General features: G+C 44.4%; 1 protein-coding gene across 1 annotated transcript; it reads left to right on the top strand.

The window, feature by feature from the left end:
* The first annotated feature begins 821 nt into the window (after positions 1–821).
* On the top strand, positions 822–5,707 carry LOC133924832 (MADS-box transcription factor 17-like). Its single transcript, XM_062370559.1, has 8 exons — positions 822–1,098; positions 2,962–3,043; positions 3,773–3,834; positions 3,962–4,061; positions 4,278–4,319; positions 4,879–4,920; positions 5,022–5,167; positions 5,269–5,707. The coding sequence occupies exons 1-8, from the start codon at positions 917–919 to the stop codon at positions 5,366–5,368; spliced, it is 756 nt and encodes a 251-aa protein (XP_062226543.1). The 5' UTR covers positions 822–916; the 3' UTR covers positions 5,369–5,707.
* Positions 5,708–10,885: the final 5,178 nt, after the last annotated feature.

Here is a 10,885-nt window from a genome sequence, read left to right on the forward strand (position 1 = left end):
TATTCCGGCAACATAAGGTCTCGTTGATGGTTTTTGGGTCATTGCCCTCTGCCTGAATAACCACTGGCAGACGACGCCAACATCGAAGCACTAACACGACGTCGATCTCTCGATTCCATCTGGACCTGACCAACCAGTACGACGATGCCTACCTACATGGAACGCACAAAGCGACACTACTGTGGTAAGCGTAAGTAGGTACTTCAATGACACCAGCCGGTCAAATCCCGCGAAACGTGCTACACTCCTCTCACTTCTCACTTGCCTTTCAATGCACGAGTTCTTCCAAAATGTAAGAATCAATGGCACACAACAGGCAAAGCGCTACGTGCGTGACTGCGAGTACAACGGCACTCCAAGTGTAGCAGGCCAGTTCCCATACGTGCATACATACGTGCGCACACGTACGTACGTACGTACTCGTAACTCGTTGATCGATTACTACAAGCATGCTGTGCCTTTGCCTTGGTCTGGGTGTGCATTTGGCCTACAGCAGGCTGGGGCGTGGCGTTGGACTGGCTCCGTTTGGGCTCGGGCTTCCCAGTTAGGGCAAACTCGTAGTAAATATGCACGTTGTTCATCCCGAGCTACCCACCCCCTTGAAGCTGGCTGCTAGAGAGACGGACTGACGGACCAAAAGACGCAGGAAACAAGCAACCAATTAAACACTGCAACAGTACTGGCTCTGACAGGCTAGGCCCTTGTCCTGTCTCCACTAACATTCCTGATGGCTGATTCCCCTCTCTCTCTCTCTCTCTCAGCTAGCTAGCTCGTTATATTGCTGGGCTAGCGCACGTCATTGCTCAAAAGCAAGAGGAAGGGTGGGAAGCCTGCAAGGTTAAGGTAGTTTTGCTAGCTCCTTCTGAAGAGCTGCAGCTTGCCTTGCGCTGGGGCTGTGGATACAGGAAAGGAGAGGATGGGGAGGGGCAGGGTTGAGATGAAGCGCATCGAGAACAAGATCAACCGGCAGGTGACCTTCTCCAAGCGCCGGAACGGCCTCCTCAAGAAGGCCTACGAGCTCTCCGTGCTCTGCGACGCCGAGGTGGCGCTCATCGTCTTCTCCGGCCGCGGCAAGCTATATGAGTTCGGCAGCGCGGGGTACGGGTCTCCGTCTGTACTTGATCGTATGCAATTCTTGCGGATCTGCTAGCTGCTTTCTTGCTTCCTTGATTTTGTTTGTTTTTTCTCGCGCCTGGTTTAAATCTCATGTTGTTTACTGGTTTTTGGTAACAATTTCCATATTCTTCACCTCCACCTGGTTCGGCTACACGATAGTAGTATTTATTGTGCTCCGTTGCATATGTATGTGCAAACTCTAGGCTTCGGTGTCCTCCCAAGTGTGCAATGGATCGATGGAGACCTAGCTACATGTTTGGGGAATCTTCTCCAAAAAATTCCATGCCCACTTTCCCTTTCTTCCTTCTTCTCCGGGAAATTGGAGAGCGGTACTCTTTTTTGGTCTTTGCTTTTGGGGTCAGATGTTGTGTGTGCCTGTGTCAGGAGTCAGGACCGAGAATATATACGAGAGAACCAGATAAAACGCTAGTTTTTACGATAGCATGAGAGGTTTGAAGTAGAAGAGGGATTTTCCCCCCCATTTAGATCCTGGATCAAGTAGTCTTTATGTAAATCTTGCTCGAAGATGTTGCTTTGGTGCCCACTGCATTTTTCCCTCGTCAAGTACACATCATCCTGCCATTTCTTTCAGGTAAATTCCATATTTTGTTACACCTGTTTGATAATCTTTTCACCAGGTTTCCTTTTTCTTCCTTGCGAAGCTAATGTCTGTGTGATCTTGATTCTTATGATTTTTTTTAAAAAATACTAGAGATCTCATCAATGCAAACTGCAAACTAAGGACAATATTTTTTACTTGAGTTCATGTAGTACAAGTGTTGAGGACTTGAGGCTGATGAGGGTTAACATAGTTCATCGCACTAGTGTATTTTCATCTTATTTGCTTACTTCCAGCGTGTTTGTTTGTAATTTCATTTACTCAAACTAATGCATTAAGTTGTATTATACGATATGAAGGTTCATTAATCAGCCTTTGTTCTAAAAAAATAATTGATTGTCATCACCAGTTCACTCCTACCATGCTCACATTGTGAACTTATTTTATGTTGACAAGTAACGGTCAATTAGTTCATTGTCATTCTCTCTCAAGGCATAGCAATTTCACCAAGGATTCTTTGATTTTTGCTTAACAAATAGCTCAAAAACTGATCATCATGTGTTCTGTTTCTTTTTTTTTTTTTCAATCGTGATAAGTGTGACCTGCTACTACCTCATGCTTATACGAAGTAAAGTTATCAATCTGTTTTCTATATATGAACTTTGTTGGTAAAATTTTGTGCCAATGCTTATATCTTGTACATACTTGCTCAGCGAGAAAGACAAATGGTGTTACGACAAGTTTTACTAACATGCAAAAAATGAAAATGATAATAGCAAAGCATCAAATATAATATTCCGTCGATCGTTACATTTTTGTAAAGGGAATATTCAATTGTATGGATTGCTGAATGTAATGTGGGCGGCTTTTTAGGGTATTTTTTTATCTATACTCCATGATACAATATAATCTATTCTACACTAGACAACACACTTTTGTTTAAAGGAATGCATAGTGAGGAGTCTCTGTGGTACATAAAACATACTTAACTATTTCACAAGGCATGCCTAATGATCTCTTATTCTTTGGCTTTGTATGATGTAGAAACACATATTTCCAATTCCACCATTCATATGCACAGTTTTTATGATGAATTACATATATAGGGTTTATGGTTAGTCCTGAGAATTGAGCATCATCAAATTAAGTTATCTAGAAAGAAAATTTTGGCATGATCAAGATCACAAATTCCCATGCACAAGCCTTTCGACCATATAACGTAAGTATCTGTAATTTTGTACATAGTATCTATTTAGATTCAGTTTCATATCGATTACTTTCTACAGAGTAAACAAGACATTGGAAAAGTACCATAATTGTTGTTACAACGCTCAAAGTTCCAACACTGGTTTTCGTGGTGAGCCTCAGGTATAGTTAGCTTCATGCCTTGGTAACTTATCCAAATTCTTGAGAATATTTCATTTGCAAAATGTATGACAATAACTTTTTCAATGCTTGAGATCAGACTCTACGAAGCGACTCTCGTATATCTCAAAGATCTTATTGTTCATTACTAGGATGCCATGATAATAGTTGTACTTGCTAAAACAACAATCAATTACAATTTTCTTTTCTAGACATTCAAAAGCACTTCAACTTCCTTCGGCTACTGCAATGAAAATGTGTTAATTTCAAGCTTGTGTTGCTTGCAATTTTGCTACACAATATGTGGCTAAGAATTTACTCAAACACATGGTTGTAGTCAAAATATGGGACCAAAAAAAAAAGGTGTGAATTCAGTCTGGTTATCTGAAAGTTTTATTATTGTGGATCGGATATGTTTCTTCCAATAACTTCTGATCCCCATTAAAATGGTGCGTATCTCCTAGACTTCTCAAAATGTAAGGGCTTCTAGTAAAATCAACCGAGAGAGTAGTAAATTTAAGGAACTAATGTATTAGCCAGGCATTTTACAAAGATCCGTACGTAATATATATTTGCAGCCACTGAGATCAATTAAATTTAATCTGAATGGTCAACACGCACACATATTATATTGCATTAATGACCATTCAGATTACATGAATGTTAGAACAGCCCCTTGGTGTTGTATCGTCACGCCATCATCTCTCTAATTTATTTTCGTTTGATATACAGAGTTGGTACCAAGAAATGTCAAGACTCAAGGATAAGTTTGAATCTCTCCAACGCTCCCATAGGTATCAATATTAATCCACTCAACCTTTGTTATCCACGTGCACATGATCAACTACATTATGCATTAACTGGGTCAAATTACTTTTCATTGCAACTATACTCACATAGTAGTGCTTGTTAATTTGAAAGGCACATGCTTGGTGAGGACCTTGGACCACTGAGTGTAAAGGAACTGCAGCAACTGGAAAAGCAACTGGAATCTGCACTATCACAGGCTCGACAGCGGAAGGTCCTCCATGTACATCAATACCCTAACATGCTAAAGTATAACATAGTAATGCACGCTTAATTGATTTTATCTGTTACACAATAGTGCAGGAATTGTCCAGCGTAACGAAGCAGGGATTAATTTAATTTTGATTTGTTATAGGTTTAAGCATTGTACTAACGTAGTAATTAATGCATGTTTAAGCATTGGAGCCTGAATCCTTTATATTTGTTTCAGACTCAAATCATGATGGAACAGGTGGATGAGCTTCGCCGAAAGGTATGTCGATCCAACGGCCTTTGTTCTAACCATACTGGTAGTCATATTTGGTAAATTTATATATTTCTATTTAAAATGTACATCATGCAATTTTTTAGAAAAAAGCAACATAAATTATGTTTATAAAAAAGTGCACTAGATTAATTGCTGTATGTCATTTGTTACAAGTTCTGTACATACTGTTTCTGTGTGATATGTTAACAAAAGGAGGAATTATTTGTTCTATCAGAACATCATTATCAATTCATGAATTACTGTACGACATTTGGATAGTTGGCATAGGTGCATTTTACAAGATTGGCTGTTTTCAAGTAGTTGACATCCATGCTAATATATGTCACCGCAATTTCCAAATGTCACGTTATGAGACTGAAGTACATGCGCGTTACCAGATTATCACAGATACACAGCAACATGAGCTACCTAGCTTGCTGAAGTTTGCATATGTCACAGATTGCATCTAGTAGAATTTCTATTTTGTAGTACCAGTTGATAGGGATTTTGCTTAAGTTTCCCATTCCTTTTCACCTTACATACATCCGTTTTGGACTGCTCGCAGGAGCGCCAACTTGGCGAACTTAACAAGCAACTGAAAAACAAGGTTTTGTCAATTAGTTATCGACCATGTCCTTGAATTGTCATTTCGTCCACTGCATATCAAACCAACGCCTCACTGTTATGTTACTTTTCCAACACTTTCAGCTGGAAGCAGAAGGTTGCAACAACTACAGAGCCGTCCATACTTCCTGGGCTCCTGCTGCCACGGTGAGCGCCAACGGCGGCGCCCTCTTGGTGCCAAATGCTCACCCACCAGCTGCTATGGACTGTGGACCCACTCTTCAAATCGGGTACGCTAGGTTATAAAGCCAGACTTATCAAGATCATTACATGAAAAATCTGAAAGTACGCCACTAATCAATGGAAGTCCTATGATATGTGCATGCTACAGGTATCACCAGTTCGTTGCTCCTGAGGCAGTAGCAGCCATGCCAAGAAGCAGTGCTGAAGGAGGGGAGAACAGCAACTTCATACTCGGTTGGGCCCTTTGAGCTGTTCTCTGTCGATGAAAGCAAATAATAAAGACGTACGTATAGTATGGCAAACGATGAAACATGTATATGGTCAGTACTACTCCATATATGCATGCCGGCCCTAGCTCATGGCATGAACTGTGCGCTACCTATTATGACGGTTCCTGATACTCAGAACTGTGGTAGCCTTTTTAATTTCTTGTCCTTGATTCTTGGATTAGAATCAAAACCTGAGATGAAGGTCTCCCTAAATAAAGGGACTGTACACGCGGTTCTTCATGTGCCTTCATCTCAAACGTCCAATTTTAGATTGGACAGTAAAAAAATATGCGTTTGCAGTACTATATATTTCAATTCCGGAACTGTATCTTTGTAAAACCTAAAGCTGCCCTTGAACGTCAAATTAATTTCTAGAAGCCTGAATTTGTTACGAATGTTTGCATCGACTGTTCAGGTGATTGATCAGTAGGCGATAGAGCTGATCAGGTAGAAGTGACAGTATCTTTCCAACGTTCATCCCGCAAAAAAAAAAGGCCCATACGTCATATTACCTAGCTAGTCTATTTTTCCAAATCTCAAGGCTGAGGAACGAAATTAATTCAACTGGATGCAATTATAGGCAAGCGTTACTTGAAAGGCGAGTCCTTCAATACGACAACGCATGAGGTGTTGTTAGAGGATTCACTCATACCCATCGGTATCAGTCAATTCCTTGCAAAATCTATGGTGTGGATTATGGTGCCACTGATCGATTGTTGCGTGCAATCTATAGTCAGGTGCAGTGCGCCGTCATGCGAAATACAGGGAGTAACCTAAGAGGAAAGCACCTCCTTCTACAGACATGCAGCTAACAATCAGGTGACAAGAGTGCCAACTTCCGCTGCTGCATGATTCAAGATCAAAGTTGCTGCCACCACCCAGCGCACTGCTCGCCGCTGCCTAGGAAATTAAACAAGGAGAAGGAAAGAAAAAAGAGAGGAAATGAATAAGAAAATAAAATGAAAAGGAAGAAAAAGTGAAAAAGGAAGGATAAAAGAAGAAAAGGCAAAAGAAAAGGAATCAAAATACAATTTACATTTTATAAGTGTGAAGAAAAGAGGAGAAAAAAGGAAATGAAGAAGAAAAAGTCCAGCCCAAAAGGGAAAGAAAATATGCGTTGATGTAGCTGCAAGTAAAAGATTTTTTTTTAAGAGAGAGAACAAGCCATGCTGCAGCTCCCCGTGGAAGGACAAGAAACTAGCTAGTAGTAGCTGCCATCCAAGCACCGATCACCACTAATTAAACAAGCAGGCGGACCCTATCACTCCTAAAACACGCATGCGAGCTGTGATTGAAAACATGAAAGCATCCTGGAATCCTGGTCAGTTATTAGGAAGTGACCACTACTTAACCAACTAGTGGTTAACCACCAATTAGCAAATACCTGATCAGTCATTAGGCTTGCTGTTAACCGATGACCTGGCTTGGCTAGCTCCTCATGTAGGTCAACTAGACAGCATGGCGCGCTTCGCTGCGCTCATCTTGAAAAAATTTGACAAGAATGTCACAGCATCTTTACTCTATATATAATATGTCCATTATATATGCATGATTCATGGTTTGATGCTATTAAGCACAACACAACACTAAGATCATAAAGCTAAGCGTCAATGAGCAATGAACATTATAGCAGAGTGGCACCTACCTTGTACTGGTTGTGAAGACCGAGAACTTAGATGCTCAAGTAGTCGAGTATCTATAGGTGGGTGATGGAGGTCTGCATGATGGAGGCAAAAAATAAAGCATCAGAGAATAGTTAGTATAAGAAGAAAAAAAAGCATAACATAGGTGGAGAAAATAGATCATACCCTTTTACTGCTATGTAGATTTGATTTATGGGGAGTAGAATCAAGGAAATTGTGAACCAAATCAAATGAGAGGGATATAGAGGGTAGAACCCCTCTTATACCAACCGCACATGCTAACGATGCTAGGGTTTTGCTATTTAGGAGAAAGGGAGAAGCAGTACCTTGCAAATTAACAGCTTGCTCTAATTTAAGAAAATTTGCAAACATAGAGTAGTTGTACATGCAAACCAGATTTTAGTCTCAGGTTTAGAAATGACATGATGTCTCAGTTTTTGGCATCCATATGTTAGACTAAACATTTGAATAAAAGAAGGTAAAATGGTAGTAGTGATTAAGACTAAACCACTCTAGAGTCTCATATTTCCATGGAAAACAACACCTATATTCAGCATTGTAAGCATGAAAGATTAATGGAAGAAATATGCTAAATGAGATAGAATACAAATGCCATATATATTAGTCTCAAGTTTAGAAATGCCGTAATGTTTCAGTTTTTGTCATCCATATATTAGGCTAAACATTTGAATAAAAGAAGGTAAAATTATAGTGATTAAGATTAAACCACTCTAGAGTCTCATATCCCATGAAAACCGCACCTATATTCAGGATTGTAAGCATGAAAAATTAGTGGCAGAAATATGCTAAAGAAGATAGAATACAAATGCCATATATACAGATATGTGTATACCTTTCTTGATTAATGCACACTAGGTATAATTTGAAAAGCATGAACTCTATATTCAAACTATCCAGTTGAAAGTTCAACTAATGTGTAACAAAATGGATGGTGAAGAACAGGGAGTTGTTGAGGCTGGCCTTGAGCACCGCGTTGGTCTCAGACCACTCGCAGTCTGGTGTCCTGTGGAAATAGTTGATCCCTACAGAAAGTGAGAGGAAGGAACGAAATCTCCATGAAAATCTCGATTAAGGAAGCCGATTTCATGGCTAGGCACCGCCAGAGGCTGGTGATTCCTTCACATGGGAGGAGGAACGATGGGAGGAGGGACGTACCGGTGACGGATTAAAGAGGTGGACTCCGCACCACAGGGAGAGATCCCTACTCACGCATGGCTCCCGTAGGGGACGCTGCCCTCGCATGCCGACCCGCCATCGTCTTCCTTCGAGCACGGCCTCCGGATGACCCGCCTCCGCCTCCCGCTCCAGAGAACACGCCCGCACACATGTTGCCGGTTCCCTTCCTCCAGGGCCTCGGACGTGGGAGGCATAATGGAGGTGAAGATGGAGGCGGCTCGTGGAGGAGCGGTGCTTCGGGGAAGGCTTCGACAGGTCGGCGAATGGAAGCAACGACCCGTGGGGGGCATTGCGTTGGGGGAGGGAGACGAATCAACGTGGATTTGGGCGGCAGTGGCTTCATTCCGGTGTGGTGTGGCTGGCTCCGGTGGCTTTGGCCCGCGGTGGAGGAAGCGGATCTGGGAATGAAAAGGTGGTGGTGGCTCGGATTCGGCAGTGGCAACATGGATTCGAGGTTGCGCCGAGGGGTCGAGGTATCCCGACTAGTCCCTATCTCATTTCGATCGTCGACGAATCCTGGCTGGGGAACACAAAGGAGCGAGGTGGAGGCGGACGGAGGGAGTACATGAATGAAACGCAGAGGAAGGAGGTGGTGGGGATTTTTTCGCTCATGGCTAGACTCTATGATGGGAGGTGCTGGAGTCTTCTGGACGCACGCGGGGTGGAAGCTGGCACCGAAAACGGGTCCCACCTGCCATAGGCTTGCTACAGGAGCTATAGGAGCCAGAGGTGCTGAGAGCTCGTCGATTCCTCCATGCATAGTATATAATATTGATTCGTTGCCATGCTTGCATCTTGAAATAATCGTTGTGCTTCAGCATCTGAAGCATGCGAATGGGCTTTGCAGGAAATAAAACTCGAGACTCACGAGCTAGCTTAGGCTTGAAAAGGCTTGGCTCGACTAGGTGGCCAAACGAGTCGTAAAAAAGCAAGCTCGAGGCCAACCACATCGCTGAACTCCAAGAAACATTTGACAACCTCTGGGTTGCGGGCGTGTGGCTCAATCCTGAGAAGTGCGTGTTTGGTGCCAAGGCTGGCAAACTACTAGGATACCTTATCTCCTGGAGAGGCATCGAGGCCAATACTTGCAAGATCCGTGACATCACGAAAATGTCACCCACCGTCAACACGAAGGAAGTCCAGTGCCTGGCCGGGCGCATCGTAGCCCTTAGCCGTTTGCTCGCCAAATCTGCTGAGCACAACCTTCCATTTTTTTAAAATGCTGAGGGGCTCTAAGCCTTTCAGGTGGACCCTGGAGTGCTAAGCCGCCTTCGAGGCCCTCAAAGCCCACCTTTCTGACCTTAAGACGCTCACGATACCCATTCCCAATGAAGGGATCCTTCTATACTTATCCACCTCAGCATCTGCCATAAAGTGCCATGCTGATACGGGAGGGGGACAGTGGAGGTCGGTCTGTATAGCGAGCCGTTCCCAGTGAAGGTCTTCGGGCGAGAAGTCTGGCCCTCCACATGAAAGTCATGGCGGGGAGCCACTCTGCCACTCAGCTTCACACGAGCTTCCATATAATGCAGCGTCATGGTCCGGTCATGCTTTGCCCATACTCCCCGGCGAAAGTTATCCAAGGCCGCTTGAGCTTCCATCGGGGCCTCTCCTGGCTGGAAACCCTTGACCACAGAGTCCGACACTGCCTTCTCCAATGCCTCGAACTGGCAGAGCCCCGCACGATGCAACAAGGTTAGCTGGAGAGCCAAGGACATACGTAAATTAGACCTCACGTAGGCCTCAACTACGATGGTCATCCCCGTCATAGCCGACCAAAGCCAGCGAAGCAGCTGACGCCTCCAAGATGGAAGAGACAGTGGGCCTTTCAGCCCCAAGTCCCCTCAGGGCACCACAGATAGCCTGGGCAGTCCCTCCTCGCTGCCCTGGTCTCCTTCAGCTCCCGCTGGACTTTGGCCATCGTCGCCCGGAGGGCCTCAGCGTTACCCTCTACGGTCGCACGGGCCGTGGCGGCTGCCTCAAGGGATACCTCCGCTTCTTAGAGGGTTTTGATGGCCTTCTGCTCCTCAGCCTCCGCATGCTCCCATCATGCCACCTCTCCCTGTCGAAGGGTCTCTTCACGCTGGCGAAGTATTGCCTCCTCCTGCAGATGACGCTGCGCAGACTCGGCCCATTTCTTGGCCTCCTCCAAGGCCTGTTGGAGCCCCACCACCTCGTCTCGGGCCTTGTCACGGGCTACAACAAGGGCATGGCGTTGCGCGCGCTCGGTCGACCTTGTCAAAATCCATTATTGCAGGGCACCGCATAACAAAGATAAGATGTGCCACCTAAAAAATAGATATCGGGTCTTGGAAGCCCCGATCAACCTCCCACCTGCATCGCTGCCTCTTCCACGCACACCTCCAAGTCCTCTAGGAGACCCCAGGCTACCAACTACTATATCCATCTACTCTTAAGGAGAGACGAATCTGAGACGAAGGCCCTCAATGCCTCCGGGCGCAGTACAAAGTCATATGGAGTCAGGGCCTCCAGGTCGAGGCCCCTCTCCACCGATGTGGAGTCAGCCCCCATAGAGGGTTCAACTCTACTGGAACCAGTCGTCAAAGCCAAAACGTGAATCAACTCAGCCTCACATGGTGGCGGAACCACACCCTTCGAAGTGACCGTCGGGAGTACCCCCGGTGGGATCATCAAT

The sequence above is a fragment of the Phragmites australis genome, chromosome 7 (assembly GCF_958298935.1).
Source record: "Phragmites australis chromosome 7, lpPhrAust1.1, whole genome shotgun sequence".
NCBI lineage: Eukaryota > Viridiplantae > Streptophyta > Magnoliopsida > Poales > Poaceae > Phragmites > Phragmites australis.

Coding starts and splice junctions, on each gene's coding strand:
- LOC133924832 (XM_062370559.1), top strand. CDS start 917: ATGGGGAGGGGCAGGGTTGAGATGAAGCGCATCGAGAACAAGATCAAC. Junction 1,099..2,961: donor TATGAGTTCGGCAGCGCGGG/GTACGGGTCTCC, acceptor TACTTTCTACAG/AGTAAACAAGACATTGGAAA. Junction 4,062..4,277: donor CACAGGCTCGACAGCGGAAG/GTCCTCCATGTA, acceptor TATTTGTTTCAG/ACTCAAATCATGATGGAACA.